Source organism: Lathamus discolor, chromosome 3 (assembly GCF_037157495.1).
Source record: "Lathamus discolor isolate bLatDis1 chromosome 3, bLatDis1.hap1, whole genome shotgun sequence".
In the NCBI taxonomy this organism is placed as follows: Eukaryota; Metazoa; Chordata; class Aves; order Psittaciformes; family Psittacidae; genus Lathamus; species Lathamus discolor.
Genome location: NC_088886.1, coordinates 91,030,720 through 91,055,536, shown reverse-complemented (window position 1 = coordinate 91,055,536; position 24,817 = coordinate 91,030,720). Strand labels below are relative to the sequence as shown.

At 37.0% G+C, this 24,817-nt stretch overlaps 1 protein-coding gene and 1 long non-coding RNA gene across 2 annotated transcripts in view; both read right to left on the bottom strand.

The window, feature by feature from the left end:
* Positions 1 to 1,599: 1,599 nt before the first annotated feature.
* On the bottom strand, positions 1,600 to 4,451 carry LOC136011119 (uncharacterized). The gene is made up of 3 exons (XR_010611213.1): positions 4,381 to 4,451; positions 3,770 to 3,839; positions 1,600 to 2,253 (listed from the first exon to the last, which is right to left on the bottom strand). It is a non-coding gene; the product is annotated as an uncharacterized LOC136011119 (long non-coding RNA).
* Positions 4,452 to 10,060: 5,609 nt separating this feature from the next.
* Positions 10,061 to 24,817, bottom strand: part of GRB14 (growth factor receptor bound protein 14) — a 64,514-nt gene continuing 49,757 nt past the window's right edge. The window contains 9 exon segments of the mRNA XM_065670542.1: positions 10,061 to 10,761; positions 14,759 to 14,852; positions 18,945 to 19,032; positions 19,125 to 19,182; positions 19,297 to 19,413; positions 21,560 to 21,640; positions 22,222 to 22,317; positions 22,508 to 22,618; positions 23,647 to 23,784. Of these exon segments, the coding sequence (XP_065526614.1) occupies positions 10,615 to 10,761; positions 14,759 to 14,852; positions 18,945 to 19,032; positions 19,125 to 19,182; positions 19,297 to 19,413; positions 21,560 to 21,640; positions 22,222 to 22,317; positions 22,508 to 22,618; positions 23,647 to 23,784 (930 nt within the window). The 3' untranslated portion in view covers positions 10,061 to 10,614.

Here is a 24,817-nt window from a genome sequence, read left to right as displayed (position 1 = left end):
ACACTGAGGAGAAAACAAGCCTGAGGTCATGACTGGTTGTTGCTTGTTCTTCAGAGTCTGCATCCACAGGCAGACTACTCAAGTCTCTTTGTACCGATTACACTTCTCCAAACCGGGTTAATACTAAGTCCCTGTTTCACTAAAACCAACCTAACTGTGCATGTACATTGAATGTACTCTGACAGAAAGGTACCAAGAGATCATCCGAGATCTCATGTTCAACGTGAAGACTTTGTTATATGTCCAGGTACACTGCGAGGAGAAGCTTTGCACCAAGGCTGGTGCTGGAGCCAGGAGATTTAAACTTGCATCCCTACTCCTAGGGAACAGAGGCTCTTTGCAAGAGTACTGTACGGAGGACAGGTAACTTTGTTTCATTAGTGAGCTTATTTGACACTTCAAGTCATTATGTAATGTGTGCATTTTCAAAAATAATCTGCATTATGAAGTCTGCAACATCACGAAACATTCTTTAAAGTACTTTTTAAAGTGTCCCAGTTCTATATGTGAAAATATATATAAAAATCAGAATGAAAGAACAATTCTTAAATTAGTACAAGGGCAGAGCAACAGCTTTTTTCTTTTTTTTTTTTTTTTTTTCAAAAATGGCTTTTATGCTGAACATGTTTGCAGTTTTCAAATTTACGGGTGTAGCTGTCAACATGTATATTCACTTTGAGAATATCATCCTGGCTTAATGAGGTCTCATGGAATGATTTCTTTTAATAAAAAGTCAACATGTTTACCTATGTGGTTTCCACCTACTTTTTTAAAATCTACTCTCCAGCAGAAACATCACAGCAAAGTTTACTTTAAAACTTTACAGTGCATTCAGCTATCTGAAGTCAGGCAGCTTCTAATGAAATGTTCAAGTAACCATTGTTCTCGCTAAGCTTTATCAAGTATAGATCTGTACCTTCAGCATAAGAAACTTAAGCGAGAAAAAAAGCCACAAGACAATCACATTTTGTTTACAACTACATGCCATCAGCAAACGGTGCCACATTACATTACACTAAATAGAAATAAGACTTCTTACTAGTCTCCCCATCTTTGGTCAAGCCTCCTAATTGCAGCATACACCACAATTATGTGTCTACCTCACTTCTTTGCCTCACCATCTCTCTACCTGTCTCCAGTTTATGTTGTTGCTTCTGTTAGAGCATAAGATTAGATTCAGAAGACACACATCCACCTCAGAGCAAAGCTTCCCTTGCAACATGAGGCTGCCGTATGATGAATTCAGAGTTGTTCAGTAAAGGCACCGGTGTTTCGCTAGCTCAGAATTGCTCCATGAGGCTCCACAGGTGACTGACAGAGCTGGTGGCAATTTTCAAATTCATACAGATCCCTGCAAGAATGCCTCAGAATTATGGGTCAACAGGTTCAGACTCTGCCCCTACCCCAAGCGGCTGAAGTCACTGTTCTTCAACTTCTTCCTTACAAGTCATCTTCTCATTCACTTTTCCATTTTTCAGTGTTTCTCAGAGTTGAAGCTGCCACAGCCTATTTGGCTAAACTGCCATGGAGCTCCAAGTAAAACTAGAGAACATTTCCTCCAACCTCTTAATTATCACAGTTTCCTTCAGGAGCTCTCCATTTATTACATTTTTCTTCTCTTGAACTACTTGCAACCAGTCTGATATGCTAGAAAGGCAAACCACTCCACTTTAAAGATGTTCAGTTACCTCAAGTTTGGTTTTATTGTCTGTGGGCTCAAACCACAACAACCTAGTATTAGCAGAATTGCTCTACCACCACATTTCTCTGTAAGGAGCCTGCGTAACATCAAATACATTTTTTTCCTACTGTTACAACTTTGAAAGCATCCTTGAACAGCACACATGCATTAATCCGCTCAGTATCAAGCTTTCAGCACTAGATTTAGCAACTGTAGATACAGAACCAATGCTGCTTCCAGATTACATCAAAACCTTGTTAAAAAATTGCAAACCAACAATACTTTTCATATAGCAGAGGGTTCTTTCTTCATTTTTATAAAAGGATAAATTCTAGGAAGATAACTGACAAAAAAATTCAAAGAGATTAATTTTTGCAAGGAATAAAAAAATATAATCTAGAAAGGATTACATACAGAGGGAAAGAAAAGTTGAAAGCCCAGAAGAACATCAATAGTTCTTGCAGCACCTTAGATCAACAGAATGGCAAAAGCATATTCATTCTTCTGTTTCTAAATTCATGCTGAGTGCCTTATTTCAAGTGGAAGTAGGAGAAGAAGTGGAACACACATTCCTGCAGACAAAGGAGCATTTCACTTCATCGCAAAACAACATATAATGGGGATTTGCAACAGATGAATTCTCTTAAGCAAAAGGGTAACACAATTTAGCTGAACTTCTTTGCCATGCAGAAGCCCTTTAAGGGACACCTGTACTGCTGATACTCTTTGAATTAGTGTATTAGTTTTATTTCTTGCAAAGCAACAGAAACAATTAGATCATTCCTATAATGCTTTTCAGTTCCTAAATCTACAGTGCTGAGGAATGAGTAACTTTTTCTTCAGTACTGTGGATCTCACACTTTCACAAGGCCAAAGCCACATCGAATACAGATTCCTACTGCAAATCCTTTACTGTAAAGAGGCTTTGGGGTTTTGTTGTTGTTGGGTTTCTTTTAGACACAAAATACAGGTTAATAACTGCAAAATGCATTATCAATGTATAAGTACTAAGGAGGAAAAACATTCTTAATTTTTAGTTCAACTTCATATGCTGTTCTTCATTTACCTCAAAAATAGAAATGGATTCTTTTCAGTCAGAGTGAACCCAGTGACCACAGTCCATCATTAAATATAATATCAGCTACAATTTCCACTTCAGCACCAAGTGAAGTATCACCTTATAACACTTTGTGAATTTCCACAAGCCCTCCAAGTTATTTTTGACATCTTTGACTCTGATCCTGCCAACACTTACACACATTATCTTAAGCATACTGAAATCCATAGCATTATGCACAGCACACAAACAAGCATATGCATAATTTCAGAAATGAGGACTTAATTCTTCAGTACAGAAGCAAAAAAGCCCTTCAGATGTGATATGAACAGGTTAGGAAAAAGAAATCACTCCAATAGGATACCTATTGTTGTTCTAAGTGCTAGTATCTCTTAACATTCCTTCTCTAACATTCCTTCCCTGTCCTTCCACCCTCCTACACATATCACCTCCTTTACATTCTCATTAAATGCCTAAAAATAACTAACTATGCATATGGTCTGAGTACCACAGCCCTATACCATGTAACTGGGGAGAAAGTATTTTAGTTTGAATAGCTGACCTCACATCCATCATCAGAAGGTATTTTTCCATCAGTTATTTCTCAGAACTTAAACATCTAGCAAAGGCAGTAGAGCAATTGCAGAGCTCCACACAATTCAACAGAATAAGGTTTGCTTGGTTAAAAAAATACCAAAGCAAACTACAAATAGACAAACAAAAACCCCAGCCTGTGAAAATTTCAAGTATATATTTTTTGTCTCCCACCTGCATCTTATTGCATTGTAAAAAGCTTTGAAGTTACCTTTTCCTTTCCTTCAGTTTAAGGATTTTTCTTCATGTTAGAAAGTTTTCATTGACATTAAAAACCTATCTAAGCTTATGATTCCACTTGGGAAAAACATCAGCCTACCCCATATTCAGGAATGCAAGACTAAGGACTCATTCTTTTGTTCGGCTTCAGCCACAATGAGGGAAGCGAGAAGCGACACATTGAATATCCTCTCAATTTCTTCTAACAACTTGCTTACCCTAGTTGATGCTCTTTCCTCTGCTCCTTCTCTTTCCCCCAGTAGGTAGCTGGCATAATAGAAGGGGAAGCTGAAATAGATTTGTGAAAAAGCAGTGTTTCGACTTAGTTCAGAGCAAGAAGAAAGTAAGAAAGGAAGGTTGTACATCTGAGTCAATGCACCTCCCAGAGAACTAAAGAAATGTTTCCAGGACTGTGCTCTGATAAGGAAGTTCCTAGGTCACAGCCTAATTTCACATCATCCAAGAGGCACACCTGCTATTTTGGATAAAGAAAAGCCATTTTTACTTAGACTTATCCTCCACAGCAAGATCCTAGCCATGCAAGTTCTCTGGTGATAGCAATACAAACACCTTCCTTGGGTCTCACTCTAGACAAAGTCACACTTGTGTTCTGCTGCCTGTTATGGTCGGAGCTGGAAATACACACTACACATTACTAAAGCCTAAGAATACCACACAGAGTTGCAGATTTGAAAATAAAGGCATTCTAACTTATAAATATAATACAAAAAAAAAAAAAGGACAACGCAACAGGTAGATGACAACCTCCCCTCATGCTTTATCCCTCCCCACACCAAACCCAAGTCAAGAAAACCACAATTTCACTCACTATTCCTGCCGACACCAAATTGCTGCATAACATGTCATCTCTAAACAGGCACCTACAAGCTAAACACAGACCACACAGGGCAACTCATTAACTCTTAACAATCCCAAGCTAATGGGGCTCATCAGTCACACCTGAGGTGTGACTCCTCCCTTTCCAGGAGGCAAAGGTCCACAGTAGCAGCTCTGGGCTATTCACACCCTACTTGACATAGGCCCTCATATTCCTTCAAGCCTCATCCACAGTAACTCACCCCCATGGCGTGCTGGGGTCATCAGCCGTGGTCTTCAGTAGTGTTGCACCAGGCAGAGTGCAGCCGTGGAGGGGTGCTGCCTACCATCTACCCTCCCTGCCCCACTGTGTGCCAGCATAGAGGGGTGGCAGCACACAGCATCAACCACAGCCCTGGCCTGTTCCAGCTCCCAGTACATAGCCAGGTCTTCTCATCTCTCATAGTGTCTCAGAGCCATTACAAAACATCTAACACACCACATGTGGCCACACACAAGCAGATGCCAAAAGCTGCACCATGCCACAGCACTGGCTAGTGGCCACTGCCTTTGCTCTCCAGGCTGCTGCTATGCTGCCGTGAGGATTTGCTTCTCTCAGGGAGGTGGAAAGCAAAGAGCCAGGCCCCCAGGCTGCCTCTCTGCTCTATCTACTCCTTTAACAGGTAATAAAGTCACTTTCTTTCTCCCAGGGGAGGGAGGACAGCCCAACTCCCCCAAAGCCAACCCTGCAGGTTCAACAGCACCAGGATGCTCACGCTCACCCTGGGCTCCAGGGGATCCCGTTGCCCCCACCCCCAAACCTGCCTAACTCCTGCCTTGGGCCCTTCTTACCACCCACCTCACATGCAGGGACAGCATCGGAACAGCCCCTCTTAGGGACATTTGCGTGGCATTTACCGCACTGCCCAGCTGTTCCCTGCTGGCATTAACGTACCTGAGCGGCTCCCTTGAAACCCTGGGGTTACTCGCACATCGAAAATCCAGCATATGCTTAAATGTTTGTTGAAACCGCATCTTCATAGAGTTTGGTTTCTAACCGTATGGTTTAGGGGAATTGTTCGTAGTATCAGCGTTAATCGCATAAAGTTCTGGTTTGAAAATATGACTCACTAGTTGATAGTTTTCCCAAATTGCTTGGAAGATTAATAAAATAATCAACTTAGCAGAGGGGAAAAAACCCGCAGGCTGTCCCTGTAAGGAAATCGCTTTATTGCCCATACATGTGAATGAGCTGTTTTAATACTCAGGTTCACTGCCTCCTCTGCATTTAATCTCTTCCCTTTTATGTCCTACTCTGATTTTTTTAAAAAGACTTTCAGGCTTTTTTAAAATTAATTATACAAATCATTAGTATTAAAAAGGTAATATAATGGTTTCAAGAACAAGCTTCACAGACTATCTGCATATTTAATCATCTCTGCTAATAAATTTTTAATCACTCATTGAGTTCAGGTTCTTGTCTTGGAGCTTAACTTGATAACAAACCTAGCAACTGGTAGAACTAATTGGTACAGAGTAAGTGAATAATTTATAAGAGGAAAAAGCGCTGGGTGTTCTGGAGGTGTGCAGAGACCACAAGTCACAGATATTTTTCTGAGAGGAAGCAGGAAAACAGCGGCTGATTACAGGAATTTCGCGATACACTGCTGACATCCAGAGGCCAACAGTCAATACTGTTCACATATGTGAACCGCGCTGTAAAGCATGCTGCAAAGCCAGATTCATTAAGTTTTAAATATTCATGCATTTCATTAAAGTTAACATTAATTGCACTACCATACACATTGATTATGCATAGACCATAAGTGTTTAACCTCTGAAAGCTTGCAAGTATATTCAAGCAATGGCGTATGTTCCATCATCGATGATTTCAGTGAAAGCTTCAGCTACAAAGTTGAAATTAGAAATTGAATGCATTACAGTGCTGAGGAAGTGTAGTCTGAAATATTAGAACAGTGATAATTATTTTGTTAACCAAACAGAAAAGCTGGTGTAAGCTGTAACTTGCTTTGTATTTTTATAAACTAAAGTAATATAGATAACAAAAATTCTGCCTCAGATTCCTTACAGACAAATGCTAGACTGATTTGCAAGCTGCATTTATTAAATAGGTTTAAACAGTTAAAAGTAATTGGTGGCTGAGTGGCTTCTATTTAGATGAAGATGAGTAGCTTTTACACAATGTAACAACAACAAAAAAAAAAGAGGCCATTCTCCTGAAATAAGCTGATTTGTGTCTTAAAATGAGACACCCCAAACCCACTTACACTACAGAATAGTTCTACCCCCAAGGAAGCACAAAACGCTGTAATTCTTAAACCAGGATGTAACAGACAACATTTGACAGAAATTCAATTATCCTTGAAAGATCCCACTTGTAGTTAGTTACATACATAATCCTCTTTTATTTAACGGGTTAAAGCTCTCTTTCAAAACATTTAGTTTGATGAACTGAAGACCTGCTACATTTCAAAAAATTCATTAAGTGACTTCATAAGATTGTTAAGTAAAAACACTCAGAAGTCTAAAAATGTCATCTAATGCTGCCCATGAACCTTAATTCCAGCCCTGTATGTATATGCATTATGAAACACCAGTGAATTAACTTTTAATCTCCTTTGAGCCAAGAAGATTTTAAGATTGGAAACTAAGGCACAAAAGGGCATGCCAACAAATACAATGCTGACTTGCGGTTCAGAGCAATCCCTGAACTGGCTCACATCTTCAGAGCTTACTTCAGCAGGGCTAATTACCCCAGATGATAGAAAGCTGGGCTTGTACTGTTACACTGCTTCTGGCACCTCTGCATGGCAAGCTTAGTTCTCCCTGGCACCGCACTACACTACACAGATACACTCAAAGAAGTATGAAATTTAAAACCTGAGGAAAGAATGCTGTGTTTTTAATGTATCATGCTTCAAACCCAGGTGCTTTGACACTTCGTTTTTCATCAAGGAGTTTAAGACTGTAGATTCTAACACACAACCCCCCCCAAAGTAAATACAAATTACCTCCCTATGTATTAAAAAACCCTCTTCAAGCATGACCAAATGAAATTGTGGTTGGTTGGTTGCTGTTTTTTGGTTGGTTGGTTGTTCTTTTGGTGTGTTTTTTTTTTTGTGGGGTTTTGTTTGTTTGTTTGTTTGCTTGCTTTTTATTGTTGGGTTGGTTTTTTTTCCTTTTTTTTTTTTTTTTTAATCCTTAAATTCTCTATGAGGTAAATATAAAATTTTCCACAATTTTTAGAGAAGCAAACCATTGGAGATTCACAGACTGGCTTGCCCAAAATAGTTCTGCTTTCTCCTTGAGCTGTTAACAACTCCTGATTAGCCAATTATTTTTGTAACAGTGGGCACTTAAGTGTAGTATTCCTAATCAGAAGCCTCAGTTAACACACAGAAATTCTGTTTCAAACAGTATTGCCTACACCCTCAAAGAACTTTACACTCAGACATATCCTGGGTGGTATCATAAAAAAGCGCGCCATTTTTCTGACAAGAAAACACTGTTTGCTAGCAAGTATCTTGCAAGTCATGCATCGACCACCTGTACCATTTAGCATGTTTTAAAGTAGTCTGGGATATGAAAGTGTTTTGTTTGGTTTTGTGTGTGTTTGTTGGTGGGTTTGTTTCTTTTTACACATTAAGACTACCTTCCCTCATGGTTCTTCCTTCAATAATATTTAAACAAGGAAGTAGCCTGTTAAGGCATTTAAACACCAACTAGATTTAATTACTTTTACTGGTTTGGTCTTCATGAGGTAGTCACAACCAACTATACAGTTCAGGAAAAGTATGCACATTTGTAAAAGATTTTGTACTCTCAGCAAAATTTCGGTTTAGATTTTAATTGAGAGCTATCAAAATGCAGGAGACAACACTTTACAGAGCAAGAAGGCTTTGAGTACTTGCCAGTTTAAAACTTCAAAACGTCTAAACTCCGTGTTCATTATGGAATATTTTGTTTTACTTGGGGTTTCCTTTTTGTGTTTTTTGTGGGGTTTTGTGTGCGTGTTGTTTTGGTTTGGGGTTTTTTTCTTGTTTTGCTTTTTTTGTTTTTGGTGGGGTTTTTTGTTTGGGTTTGGGGGGGGGTGTTTTTTTTTTTTTTTTAAAGCAGGCAAAGATTTTTTCATGTCTCTCCACCATGTATTCCCCACATTCTCTTTTTTTTAATGACAGGTCCAAAGGCCCTCACTCACTAAGCAGTTAAGCTACCCTACCAAGCATGCTAGCAAACACATAAATAGAAATAAAGATAATGGCAAAGCTTTCACATGTCCAAGTAGAAATGCACTACTGTAGACAATACATTTTATTTGTCAGATGATCAAAAAAACAGGGATGCAGAGGAGAAAGTTTCTTCTTATTCTATACCTCTCTCTGAAATACTAGGCCTGAGAAGTAATCACATAATTAAACTAAATCTGAAGAGGTTTTAATTAAAAGTATATTTTTGTAATTCAAATTGTAATTACATTCAAGGTTTAAGTGTTAAATTTATTAGACTGTGAAGAGTTTTACAAGGCATTCCTAATGTAATGAGCTTAGGCACCGCATATGCTGCATCTTTGGTACACGTTATGAAGAGCTGCTTTTTTAATGAGCTTTAAAAAACACATTTGCATACCAGAGGAAAAGGTCAGTGATGTGTGGATCAAGTCAGTAAATTAAGTATCACAGTATTATGTTATTATGATTGCCTTCCACAGACACACAATAACAAAACCATAGTTACCATACTATTCTAATGCTTCCATATACATAACCTTGTCAGCTAACGCACACTGTTACTCTGCACCTCTGGTCCATCTTACTCCATCCCTTGCACAGGCCTCCTTCACCTTCTCTCCTCATGAGCTCCAACAGCAGAACAGCTGGGTTGTCTGACAGTCAGAGAATTGAACTGAGCACAGGCAGGAGGGGCTTCATTCAGTGTGATGGTCCATCTCCAAGCACTACTTTGCACTCCTGCCTTTACCCCAAGTAAAGATACCTACGGCTAGGTCCTGAACCCTTATAACAAGATGAAACCCATTGGGCAGCAAAGCATCATGACAGGGATGCCTCTTTCAATCCAAGCCCCGCTCCACTCAAGTCTTTGTTCAAGGATGCAGCATCATCATCTCTCTTTCAAAATACAGATGCCAAAAGTATTTCTAACGCTATGATCCAAAATTCAACTTGCTCTACCAAAACAGTTCCCTTTAGCTCAAATGTTACATGTTTGGTAATCTCTAAAGACTGGATGACTGGGAGGTATATTGAAATTATTATTCTGTGATAAATAACACAACAAGCTAGAAACTGACTGCAAATACACTCTCACCAGGTTTTCAGCAAAGAGTAAAGTTCACTGAATTTACCTTTATTTGTAAGTATTGGAAATATTATAAATTCATAAATATTTGAATGATACCTTTATTTTTTAAGGGCAATTAAGTTGATTATGTCCCCAACTCTGCAACAATCAACAGAACAGATCTCTCTCCCTCTATGTTAGAGACTGTAGGTATATACTAAACCATGTTATGCACTACATGATACTTTCTGCGTGTTTGTATCACAGCCAAGCAAGTGACAATTCAGCTCTGTATAATGACGTAGTCTTAGTCATTAGATTAAAAAAGTCCTTTAGAATATTACAAGAGTAATAACACAACTCAATACAACTGATCAGCTAGAAGTGGTTTTAATGATTTTTCACTTTTTGGATATGATAATCCTCAAAGTAGCATTCAAAAATATAATGCAAAATATTTATTCATTTTATTTACAAATAAAATGTGCAGTTCAGCTTCTTATCCTCACCACAGTAAATATAATTTTTTATGTGATGTATAGAAACTGACAGGCATTCAGAGACAAAAAGTTAATTTTAAACCTAAGAACAAAGATCTTCCCTTCAGTTATATTTTTCTAGAAGTTACACAATATCATTTTAATTGTTTTCAGTTCAAAAAGAAAACCCAAATGAAATCCAAGACAACACTAAAGAATTACATACGAAAGAAGGTTGTGGGGTTTTTTGAACCATAAAGTTAAGTTTGTTGTGACAATCACAAAGCAAAGTTCTTATCTATATAGAATATAAATTTTTTTTTTGCAGCTTAAACATAGAATCTTTACAATGTAATGTTTTTTTCCCTTCTTACTATACAAGTTGCCTCTAAGGGAAAAAAAAATTCCAGTATCTTCCTTTCCGTCTGATGAAACAACAAGTACTTTGGTTAAAGAGCAATTCGGGCACAATAGTGTTTTAACTTGCAAGGCAGTACTCCTTTATTAAGTTGGTAGAATTCCACTAGCTGGATGAGATCAGTAAATCTGGTATGACCATCATCAAGGGTATAGAATAGCTTCCCATCATCTTCCAACTGTAAAAATGGAAAAAAAAATAAAAATAGAATAAAATTGTCCTTTGCTATGGTATTTCTTCATGCTTGACATACTTGAGAAGCCTTCTTTGTAGACCAAGATATTTTAATCTCATGACTACCGAGAGAAGGAAAAATACAGTGATCATTCACAGCAAGATCAAAAATGCACAACAGAAAGATAAAGCATTCTTCAACTTCCCCTTTAATTTAGGTATGTGCCTAAAAGTAAAGAACAGTTAAATAAAAATAATATAAAAAATATTCTTTCTGCATTAACAATACTTCTTTATGCCTTTGCTTTGGAATGATAACTGGAGTTTATATGAACACTAAGTTTTTACAGAATGACAAGAAACAGCCAAGTTTAACTAACTACTACATTTTTTATAATTTATTTTTTAAGGTGCACACTACTTCACTTGTGCACAAGATGATATGTGTTACCAAAGAAACTGCCCATTGCAAAAGTAACATGCTTGATGTAGTAATATATTCTTTGTTGTAGGAGAAAGAACAGATGCAGCTCTAAATGCATGTATTAGCATAGATACAGGAAAGAAAGACGAAACAGAAACATAGCTTGAAATGTTACCTTTGACTTTCAGATGCTTAAAAATTTACAATCAGTATTTCCCTATTCTAGGTTACTGAACATTAGCTCTTGGCCAGTTTGTATTGCACTGCTGACTTATTTCCTCTACTGCTGATACATCTATATCAAGAAGCTTCAGTGCAACAGTAACTGACTAGTACTAATGTAAATAGAGCATAAAAATCTCTACTTAAACTATTTTAAAAAAGAAAAGGAAAGAAAGAGACTTTACAAGATTTGGACAGTAGTGAACAGAAGATCCTGAAGTAGGGCTAGTGTAGAGCAGCAGATGGTATGCGAGGCAAAGATGCAACTATCCTACTGGAGTACAGGCGAAAGAAGATATAATTAGCTCTCTTACCTGTAATTAAGATTTCTCATCTGAAGCATCTGTTGAACTGCTTACAACTTATGGCTATTCTACCCCTTCCTACCGTATCTGGAAGTAGTTTGCAATTTCTTTATTCTCAGACTTGGTCAGTTGAGGTCAAACACTGCTAGTTAAGGAATTATCAATGCGTGCATGTGTAAATTCCTGTGCTCCAGCTAAGAACCTGAAAATGGATAATCATCCATTGGACTTTCTTCTGCATGCAATTTTCCTGCCAACACACTGAAGACAAGGAAGAGTTGGCAATTCAGAAGCCTGTCAAAGAGGATTTAATTTTCAGCTTGTTTATCCCCCCTCCGAATTAATCCCAAAGCTTGAACTGAATACCAGATTGCTAATTCTAAAGCAATCAGTATTTTGCAAAGGAAAAATTCATATCAAAGTTATGCTGCTCAGGAACCTACCATTTTCTGCAAGCTGAGAAGGCTTGAATGAAAAAACATTTAGTGGAAAAAAGACAGTCCTAGAAATGTATATCCATTCTTGTTTTACATGGACTACAGAACAAGTAATTTCTACACTGAAATTAACTTGTATCGGCTCAGAGTAGTAAGGCTGGAAAATACATTTAAGATATCAAGTTCCCCAATTTTCACAGCATGGGATCCTAAATGTATCGCAAAGGATTTCTTTTCAATTTTTTTTACAATCAGTTCCCTGCCACCCACCTGCAAAACCTGTTGCACATGTTACCAATGTTAACATGATGCACTTGTTAATGTGCAGGAAGCTTGAATTAGTAGGCTTCATGCCCTATCTGAAAGGAGACATTTTGAAATGCAGTATTTTTAAATGAAGCAACCTAAAATGTAAGAGAAAAATAATTCATTTAGAGACTGAACTATTTTTAACTTGTAAAAAGACCTTCTCAATGCTATTTATTTATTTACATTTAGTAGGAAAATTATTTTCTCTTCCTAATGACTGTAAAAAGGCATGAGTTTAGAATAACAGTACAATTTGGAGTTCAAAAAGATAACCTTGATCTTCAACTAATAAGCTACCAACTTATTGCAGTAACACAAAATGTCTTGTTTCTTAGAAAAACAATAATTTCATTTAGAAGATCAACAGCAGCCTTCCCCTCACCCCTCCCCTCAAAAAATGCTTTTCTGAACTCCTTAAAGAGTATTGACCTAGCAAAAAGAGAACACGTGATAAGTCTGGGTATTGAGAATGGAATGAGGGTACTGAATGCAACGGCAAATTAGATGACAGAAAGGAACTGAAATATGTCTATGTTTGGTGAACTAGCAGGATCCATATTTACATTCTCTCTCCAGATTAAGTTGTTCTCATTACAGATATTTATTTTTCCCCCTGGTAACTAGCATAGGAGAAATCACTTTAAAAACAATTAAAGTCCTTAAAATAAGACAGGTTTTGCACTGAAGTGGAACAGGTCATCTAGACTATCAGCATGGAAAATTTGACCCAAGTCGGTATGTCAAAACAAGGAATTCCTGCCTTCTCCAAAGACCCTACAACAGGAGAGCAAGGTTTTAGCATTCATGTATATGATTAATTCCTCAAATGCACCGCTTACATCTGAAGAACATAAGAATTGACTGGGTAATTTTTCTGAAGGGAAGAGGAGATTTATCCAGCTCAGGGGAAACTGAAGATAACTGCAGCTTCTGGCTACCTCTGCTCTCACAGAAGAGAGGCTCTCTTTCCTGATAGGGAAAGAAAAAGTGGTCTCTTAAAATTGAGAGTTAAATGACATCCCAATGCAGTAGAATCATACAGTATTTGTATGGAGTTCAGAAAGTTTTCTAAGCAACACAACACTTATCCCAAAGTAAATAATAGAAGGGACCACAGTCAGTAGCACGAAGATCTTACACTTGGGATTCTAATCACAGAGCATACACTGATGGAATCCAGGACATAGCTATCACTTTTAGATGAAGGTATCCTCCATTGTTTATTCCTAAACACAACAAAAATCCTGGGCAATTCTTGTAACTAACATTGTTTCACTCCTTTCTTCCCCTGAAATAGTGCTTCAGTTTTATTCTACAGGAACTTTTTTAGGGGAGAATATCAGCTACAAGCCCTAGGTATGGCATACAGAAATTTGGTGAATGATTATAGTGGATCACCAGATCACAAACAAACCAAAAGCCACTACACTCATTTTTACTGAGAAACAGCAAAGTATCGCAGAAACTTCAGGAGGAAGAAATGTGGAGGCTAGAATATTATGTGGTCTGGAAGAAAGGTTTTTTGTGAAGAGAGAAGAAAAAGCTATAGGTCTGCTCAGTTATGTGGCTAAAACACATAACATTGAAGTGTTTTGCATCTCAACAGAAGCATCCTGTACAAAAAAGAGCATAAACCACCTCAGAAAAGAGTGGAAGAGATGGGGAAACCTGGCCATTCCAGTAGGATAACTGGATGACATCTTCAACAAAAACTGATGGAAATACAATTTCAATTTAGGAAATTTCAACTTACCTCTGAGTAGCTGGGCTAAATAAGGATATCAATTTTTGGCTAAAATTGTCCGTTTGAAGAAGACTTGGGCATGAATATACCACAATAACACAAATGAAGAAGAGAGGTCAGAAAAAATGTTTGAAAAATATTGACAGAAACTATCCTGAACAGATGAGTCAGATACACAAACACACAGGTCATAGGCAGGCCACCTAAACAGATGACTAAAACCAAATTGTGCACGTATCTTAACTTGAACAGGTAATATGACCTTAATTAATACAAGATTTTCTGCCATCAGGGTTGCTTCTGCTACAGTTCGAATGGATTCGTCTATTTCTTTAAGACACATTTTAGGATTTCACAATACTAGTCAAGCTTTGTAACAGATCAAACATCAAAGCTCACAAATGTTCAGCTCTACTCAAGAATACTAATTATTTTTAGTGCCAGAGGTATGCTTACATCTTCCGTATAACAGCAAATGAAAAAAATCCATCAATATTCTATCACCGTTATTCAATTGTTTTGTTTTACAACTGTATAAATAAACTGAAATATTTACTTACAGGTACAATCTGAAAATGCTTTATTTTTAATCCATGACTCAATGACAATACAAATGTTTTGGGGTTACTTTGGCTATCACGTACCAGGAATACCCTAAAAGAGATTGAAAACGTTCACAGTAAGGGCACTCTGGAAATCCTTTTGGAAGCATCCAGTTAGAACTGTTGTAATTCATTACAGTAAGTATTAGTGAAAAGCAAAAATAACATTAATTATGTATATCATGCTTTTAGTCAGTGTGCCTTTGCAAATGTGTCACTGGAAATACTTTTTCTTAAATTCTTCTTCACCTTGTCTTATTATGTGAAAAATATGCATTCTCAGAATGAATGACACTGTAGGCGTCAGTTTTTACACTGCACAGAATTACAATGCATCTCTTCAGACAGAAAAACACCCTCAAAGTTTGTGCTTTGAACAAATTTTTTATTTGGACTCTGACCCAAATATTGTGTGACTGTGTTACTTAAATCACAAATGTTATAGGGAAAATTCAAAAGGTGGCTTAACAGGAAGTTTACAGAAAGGGTAATGCAAGACTTGCAGAATGACTTTCACGTCTGGCCAGTATTTATAAATGCACACTCACTTCTGCACATAGAATCATAGAATAGTTAGGGTTGGAAAGGACCTCAAGATCATTTAGTTCCAACCCCCCTGCCATAGGCAGGGACACCTCACACTAAACCATCCCACACAAGGCTCTGTCCAACCTGGCCTTGAACACCGCCAGGGATGGAGCACTCACAACCTCCCTGGGCAACCGATTCCAGTGTCTCACCACCCTAAAAGGAAAGAATTTCCTCCTTATATCCAATCTAAACTTCCCCTGTTTAAGTTTTAACCTGTTACCCCTTGTCCTGTCACTACAGTTCCTGACGAAGAGTCCCTCCCCAGCATCCCTATAGGCCCCCTTCAGATGCATCAGCACAATCAACAGAATTCCCACTGAGACACAGGTACACTCTGCTCACTTTATGGCATCATTATTCAGATCACAACACTCTCAATGGTTAACGGTTGTCACTGCAAATAGTTCACTGAAAATGTATTCCAACCAGGTTACAGACAGATATAATTTTGCCATAATCCTGGTATAGGCTAAGGATGATTACCAATAAGACACAGCTTTCACTGAATCACTGGGTCTGGAATATCAGCTGAGAACAGTTTGGAGGACAGAGGGAAGTACCTGATTTACAGCTTTGTAGCTGACAGAGTCCAAACTGTATTGTGCAGGTCTGGAACAGATATGGCAAATGAATGTACCAAATAAAGGAAATGGAGGGACAGCCATTGGAAAACTTGTTGCTCTTTCAGGTCACAAAAGAAACAGGTAAGATGGACTTGCAGGTACCAACCATGTAAGCACTAGTGGCCATTTACTTTTGCCCAACCATATACCAGGAATGAGGACGTAACTGCTATATGAAAAGAAAGAATTTCAGGAGAAGAAAGAAGAAAAGGTTTACAGCGGATTTTCACTAGCAGCATGGATGCAAACTGCTAATTTCATCCTCAACATTTTTAAGAGTTCTATTTCTACAAGGTAAGAAAATACCTGGAAATAAGAATTTTGGAGTCCATAATCATTATAACTTCCCTCAAAATCCCCATCCATTCTAATTTGGAGCTCTGATACTAATTTAGTTATCAGAGGGATAACTGCCAACTCAGCATGCCGTAAGAGCACACAGCAAATATAAGGACAGACTAAGCCTTCTCAATAGACTCAGGCTCTCTTAACAAGCTCTCTCTCACCACCTAGTGGCCTTTCACCCTCTTCAGGACATAAATAAAAATGTTCAGAGCAGTTGCACAGATCCTTCGCATAAACTTGAATGTTTTCTACGTTTGTCATTAAGGACCAGCATTTTATTTTTCTTCAGAAAAATGACACTATAAGAATGTGGCACTTCGCAGATACCCAAAATGGAGATGCCAAATGTCAGTACTGGGATCCACATTAAACAGTACACAAAGTAATCACATTGGGTGGGAAAGAAAATTCAGGTTGATTAGGACTTCTGTTCCCATTCATCAGCTCTTTTAAAGTTAATTTTCTTACTTTTTTCCCTTTTAACAGCAAAGACAAGCAACAACCCTTGGGATTCTGTGATTCTTCACATAAAAAGATCTTTACTCTCTTCCAACCTTATCCCAATACACTTACTTTAGTTGTCAAAGTACCTTTAATAACTTTATTATGAAGAAAGGATTGTAATTCACAGAATCTTAGAAATGTTAGTTGGAAGGAAGCTTTTCAGACATGCTGGATGACTCCAAACAGCTACTCCTTCATAAACTTATAAGGAATTCTCTGAATGACCATTTCCATTTTGTCATGGGCCTTTTGGTAATGCTATTATCCCATTCATCAATCAGATGCCAATCAGTTTGCAATCCTGTCAACCATTTATCACTGAAATGTCTTCAAATGCCCTTTAAGGGGTGAAGTATGAAATCTATAAAATTGCTACATAAGCTTTGTTAAGAAATTTGGCTTTACACTGGAACAGTAGATCCAAAAACTTTATTCCTTCATAGCACACATTAAGACTGTTGCTGTCCCTGCTATTGGGTTATTCAAATACTGATACTACTGTATATCCTTTCTATAATAGTCCCTTTGTCTTCTATAAGCCATTATGAACAGACTACTTGTTGGTACACATGGTATTAAAGACGTCCTGGGACCTCTGTCATACATGCAGGATATCTCCCTGAATGGGATCACCTTAGAAGGCTCAACATGGATTATTTTCTCTGCCCCACCCTCTGCCCCCAGAAACTAAAATCTTATTATTTTCATTAAAAACTTTTGTATTTCTGGTGATAATTAATTCTGTCAGCTTGTCAAAAAGCACAGCATTTGTCACATGCTGTAATGTATTCATGACTTCATTGTAACTCCTGAATATGTATCTGACAGCACGAGTGCTCATAGTACCATGATCTCATCAATTCTAGACACTCCATATAAGAGTATCATCCTCACCAAAACCATGAACACCTATGAATAGATCCAAGAATATAACATAAAGAACATTGTACTAAACTAATGTTAGCAAGGTATTTGCATGCTCATCTTGAACACCATTGCTCTTTACTCACCAAATCTACTGGGTTTCATTTAACAGTGTGTTTGTTTGTACCCACTGAAATACACTGGAAAATTCATTAGCCCTGGAATTATACACTGCTCGGAAATACGTGTTTGAGTCACCTCCATGTCCTATCCCTCTCATGTGACAAATACAAAATGAATGCAGAGTACAGAAACAGCTTCAGGATCATTAGACAGACTTAAAAATAGGAATCCTTACATGGAAAAGGAAGGAAAAATAAAAAAGGGGAAGTCCAATTAGCCATCCTTACTGAGTAGGACTCACTTTCCATTGCCTTTTTTTCCTAGAGCCTTTTCTGCAGATGTAGAAAACAGTATTACCATGTACTTAATCTAAAATCGAGGGCATTTAACCGATAATCTGATGTTACAGGCACCTAACTGGAAACAGACTCAGAGAAACTTAAAGGGTTTTATGCAATTACTCATTGAATAAAGGAGGCCCAAATTTACATTTAATACAAGAGTAAGGATAAAAACATAAAAATGAAAAATAGGAGGATCTGAACATAAAATACTTATTTACTTTGTAATTTTTAAAAATCAATATTTAAATGAGAGAAAAAAGGTCTTATCCTAACATTTACTATTTACCTTTAGGGGATAATACGATTTTTTTTAGTCATTTTATGAGGAAAAGCATACGTTTTTCAATGGCTGTCCCTGCACAGTTCATCTCAGAATAATGTTTTCAGGGTTTTTTTTTTCATTCTTTCATCTCTAATAATAGATACAAAAGACACTGGTGACAAAGTTGACAGTTCCCAGAGAATATTGTGCAAATACAGAGCTCAAATGCCTGGCTCTGACTCTGAGCGGACATAAGTAATTGGTCAGTGACAGAATCAAAGTGTTAGATCACCATTTTATTGCTTCCAGAAGATATAAAACAGAAACCAACTGATCCCCAGATAGCCCTATATAAAATAATTTTTACTTCTATCACGTAAGTGCAAACTCTTTTTTCTTCCATTTCCCTCCCCCAATAAGAAGTACATTATAATAGCAGCTTTTGACTAGAAGGGTGTCTCAGAAACTTATGTAAAGAATTAACTTACCCATCTACAAGTCCATGCTGCAAAATAAGTCTCTGAGCCTCTTCTCTAGATATTTTATGATGAAACCACGACTGAGATCTGTGTATACCTGTAGAAATACAGATCTTTAAAAAAACATTTTGCCTTTATTGAAAGAACCAGCTATTGCATTTCTCTGGCAATTAATTAACTCACACATACCCATGTTAGACATGGCAATAGGACTACCATGTGAGTTGAGTCGTAGACAACCTCTCCTCTGTATGAGAAAGAAGTAAAAAAACGATTTCAAAGTGGTTTTTTTTAGTTAGAAAACCAATCAAACAAACAAAAACAAACCAGAAAATACTATTCTGATCAAAGGTGTTGATACCCGCCACACTAATCCTTCTTCGACTGCAACTGAAAGGGCTTCTGTTGGATTTTCTATAATTCTGCTTCTGTGTCCTGAGAAATCCATTGCTACCAAAGAATTTTCTGAAATGCTTCTCTGCAACAAAGAAAACTAGATTTAGTTTGTTCATTTTTTAAAACATCCATCCGTTAGAAGTCAGCTTCTGAAAAAACATTATGTTTTGTAAGTGGTGTTTCAAGTCTGCAGTGTTTTCCATCAGAGCCAAACTCATTTAACCTGAGGAAGCATTTGCAATTCCAGTGCTGCTGCAAACTGCAATTTTACAGTCTGGCAGGAGAGATCATCTTTTTGCCTTACAGCAATATATGATAAGTACATCAATTTACCCAAAACTCTATTTATACGTTTAACTATAACAAGCCCATTGCATGTCAAAACAGGTCAGGAAACCGTTATTAAGTTGTCCAAGTAACAAAAAAAGGAGAAAATACAAAATTCTTATACATAACCATCAAATTAACAAAGATTTGGAATATTTAATTATACATTTCATAAATTTATATATTTTAATATAAATTTTCACTCAAAGTTTACTGGATTTTACAGACTTAACAACTGCAGGATCTGCTATACTTTTTCTCCTAGTGAAGATCAAGTTTGTAACAATAGAATAAAAACACCAAAGTTTGACAAAACAGTCTTAAAACTCACCAAAATATTTCTCAGAAACCAAGCTTTACAAAATCAAGTTTAATATAGATTGTAATGGCTCGAATGTTGGCAGGCACTGGAATATCAAAAGATTAAAAGAACATTCTAGCATTGTGTAAGTTAAAGTAAAATCTGGAACACAAGAGGCCCAGATTTCTGTAGGGCTAGCAAAGCTTCCCAGTCCAAAACCAAAGCAGCTCTGTTTTGTTCCTGTTTGGTTACAAGCATGAATGTAACTAGAAATTACAGTTCACTGTAATTCTTGACACCATAATCTAAGGTCTGCCTGAGTAACAGTAACCTGAAAAGAACTTTGCAAAAGTAAAAAACACGGGTGAAGTAAGAGAAAACATTTGTCTCTAGGATAGTGGAGGGAACTCCTTGTAGCTGACATGGTTGGGAGTTATTGAGGAATATGAAACATGGAAGTGGTTCCCCTGTGAAGTATGTTCCTTAGCTTGTGCACTTAATTCCCAAGTTTATCCAATTTGCTGTTTAATTCAAGAATTATGCACAAGTAGAAAAACAGTGCCATGTTTAATTTTGGTTATAGATTCTGTCTGTGTTACAAGCTATGTGAGTTAAAAAGCACGCAGGAGCTTAAGAGAAGAGAGAATCAGTAATGGCTCCCAGATCCATTATAAAAGCAGCAGCTAGCTATTGTAACAGCTTCACATAACAGGAAGTGAAGACATGGTCCATGTATTAATCACAGTTTTGAAACCATGCTTATTAGCAATATCACTGAAAACTAATTTTTTTAATACCTGTAATGGAAAATCCATGTTTTGGGCATTTTAACAGAAAGAACTACAATAAAAGCTCAAAAAATCCACCATAAAATCACTGTCATGAGTCCTTGCAACAAGTAATTTTTACTCAATTTAGCCAACAAAAAACACAAAAGTGATATAAATCATCCATGAAAAAGTCTGAAATCAAATGACTCATAAAGAGCTGGGATAACATAAGATATTAAAGAAAAGGACAACCTGATCCAATCCCAACTATCTGACTGAGGAGATGGACACAGCATCTAGTATAGGCTGCTGTCCTCCAAATTTCAGTTCTGCCAAATTACAGTGTTCCTCTGAAGTCCAGTCAATATTGCACCAACTGAAATTCACCTCAAGTACTTAACATTTCATATTTAAAAAAATAAAATGGATTACTGTATACCAAAAAGGATTTGTTACAGCTTCCTTGTACAGCACTTGGAGCATGTGTATCCTTAAACACTTTGCTTCTGTTTTAATTCATTTATAGTTCTGCCGCTGTTTCCAAAATCCTCTTTACATTCTTTTTGACTGTGATAATAAGCCAATGAACTCTTAAAATACTCATGATTTGACAAAGGGAAAAAAACTCTTAATTGCTCTGAACTACCTGACTTGCATTAAGTAACTAATTAGCTCTGTAGTCAACCCTGACAGCCCTGAATATTTTGGCAAGCATTTGCACATGCAAAGATTTGCAGGATCAGGTCAGTAGTATAACTGACACAAGGTATTTAAAAATAGCATGATGGCAGAAACAATGTATTTATTCATGGAGCTACTGTGGGACATACCATAGGTGTTATATTCAAAGGGCTGCAGCCACTTCTACCTTGATATGGTTGCATGTAATTCTGATACAGCTGCATCCCATACTAAAACCAGAAAATAACATGGTTAGCATTTTAAATTATAAACCTAGGCCAAGTAAATTGTTTTTCCCAGATGTAAATAATAACACATGCTTTTCTTTATCATTAAAACTCAGGGACAAATGCTGTTAGGATAAGGAAATGCACATTATCATCGTTGTTGCTGCTGCCTTTATAAACGTACACTCTGCATTAAATACTACCCATTTAATACAACAAATGACCTACTCCTATTTTGTCACATATAGACACATTTTAAAAGCATACTAAAAACATTCTTGTGTATTCCTGTTCTTTTGTTCAATATTACTCAACAATCTCAATGACTTCAACATGGTTGCATACAAACGTGCTTACAGTTAAGTATTTGCAGGACTGAGGCTTCAAGACATCATCCCATGCCCTGCAACGATTTCAGTGATTTGGTCTCCCTTTATTGGGATGAAATACAGTAAGCTTTCATATTTCAAAGTACAAAGTTGATATTGCTATTGCATGGGAACCTAGATACTCCTCTACCACACAATATCAAAATTTCCCATAGTAAACTTTAGCAAGAAGCTAACTCCACACAGAAAAATTACCTTAAGCAACCTAATTGCTGTCATCCAACAGGTCCTACTTTGTTCATCATCTGCACAGAGCTGTTTCAGGTCTCTGGTTCCTCCTGATTTGTTAGGCTAGAAGGCCACAGCACATTTTTTTAGCATTAATGCATATCTTGAAGATAATACCTGTTGAAATAAAAGCCACTAATTCTCCTATTTTATAAGAGACAGCTGAATATTGTTTTCAGAAACCTTAAAGTATCTTCAGCTTACCTAAAAATTGTGGCTTACTTTAATATGTATCAGAATAATAAGCTTGTACCTTAAAGCAGAATCCATAGTTTGTTGGTGCTCCAGAAATCTTTTTGCCTGTCAAAGACATGTACATATCACTATTGCTGAATTCACAGAAAAACTGCAGATGCCTTGGCTCCTAAAAAGAAGAGCAATGTACTATAGTTAGACTATTTTTAGCCAGCCTCTCCACATAATAAACTCAGGAGATATAGTAGTTATCCTGTTCCAAAATAGTCTTAACATACTGTAGTTTTAACTCTGACATCATGAAATCTAGAAAGAGACAACTCCGCATTAACTTCATAATGCAGGGTAAAATCACATCAAACTAGTCAAAGAGTTCATTCTTCCAGAGAGGGAGAAAAACCAAAGTGCAAGTGATGATACTTCTGGGAAAACATCCACTAAACTCAAGCCACAATAATATCAGAGTAGGAGTCAAGTTTTGACAGCGTATGCATTTCAAACATCAAAATAAAAGGTACTGTCATAATCTGAAAACTGTCCACTACCATTTCTAACCATTATCTCCATCTTCTAAGATGAACTAAGCTAAGGAAGAAAACAAAAGAAATTTGATGAAGGATACAAAAGCAGCTCAACGATTACTCAGTTAACACAGAAAATTTAGAACAAGAAAAAACTTTGGTTTAAGTGGTTTACATAAAAGGTGTCTCAACTCCAATGTATCCTGTTTAACATTATCAGGTTTAAAGAACTGCCACCAAAAAGCTGAAGTAGTAAAATGGAAAACTGTACAGTGACAAAATGTGAGAACTCTCAAAATCTTCCTGTAAAATCCCTTTATAAACAGGGCTTTGTTTATTTTATATAATGAAGTAATACAACCACTTTTCAAAGCATCTACTTACACTTCAGCATTTTCACTACTAGTTGAAAATTCATTTTAAAAGGGTACTCTGTTAAATGACTGGAAAAATATTGATCAGAACGAAGCAAAGTTAGGCAAAAAGAAACTACTGTTTCTAAGACAATACTTTCCCAATTTGATATCGCTCTAGATTTTATCTGTAATAAATATTTTTTCCTTTTTATCATTGTAAGTTGAAATTAGAATTTTTGTTATTATAACAGACTTTAAATACATACATATTTGCTCTAACTTCATTATGTTCTCCCTTTTTATCTTTTTTCTTCCCTTACCTTAGATGTGCCTTTAATGGAAAAATAAAGGCCAGATCTTCTCAAAAGAAAGTACAATTTTTTCCAGGATTTTTTCCCCTGCTCCTTTGCATGCAAATAACCATGAATCTCAGGATATGTGCTGGAGCTTAGGAACATCTGAAAGAAAACATCAGATATGCATTTTTCTTTCCATCTGAAACCAGCTTTCTATTTCACTAGCATACTCAGACAGAACTAAGGGGAATAAACCCCTAAATCCAGTATCACACCACAGTAATTCAATTATGATTGCATCTAATCCCATTAAGAGTACCTCTGACTTAAGACGTGTAGAGTGTTACACAACTCCAAGGTATGCTAAACAAGTTACATATTTATATGGAACATATGGTTTGAAATGAGAGCATTAGTTATGCAATATGTTGACTTCAGCAACAAAACCAGTGTTAAGAAGTTCTGATCCCATGCCTCAGACCCTATTTATATAAAACTGCAAATGAATGCTACCAACAGAAGAAGAAGAAGGAAAAAAAAAGCTACCTCTCCTTTCCCCTGTGTTACAAACCAGATAAGGGAACCAATCTGAGTTAAAATTAATTCAGCAAAGAAATAACAAAAACTGAATCACAAACCCATGCAGGTCAGGTAGATGTTACCATTTTCAAAAGGAAGAGACAAAGGAGGGACCTGCAGTGTTGCCTGAGCAGAAGCCTTAGGAGCCAAAGCCAGAAGCTGGGCCAATCACCAAGACAACTCCTGCTCAAGATATTCAATGGATCCGTTTCAGCCATTTCAACCAGACATTGTCAGAGTGCAACACAATTGTTACCTAGCAAGATACTGTTATCTTAGCAAAGACCAAGTACACAGTTTTACTCAGTCTGCAGAATAAAACTGATGAAGTACCCATTAAAAGCTGGCAACCATATTAACTTTATGCTAATGCCATGAAATGCATTCATTTTTATTACTCTTCCTCCAATAAAACTGCTCAGAACAATGACTCACATCTAAGCATACTAACCTAGAATCCTTCAATTTCCATATATGCAAAGGAACCAATGTCATTACCAAGCTCTTCAAGGAAACTTGCCCCAGGCTGGTCTGTAGTATCATAAATACTATCTAGACTTATATAGAGGTAGGGAACAAAGGGTTTTCTGGTTGGCATCTGCAGTTTCCATTGCTG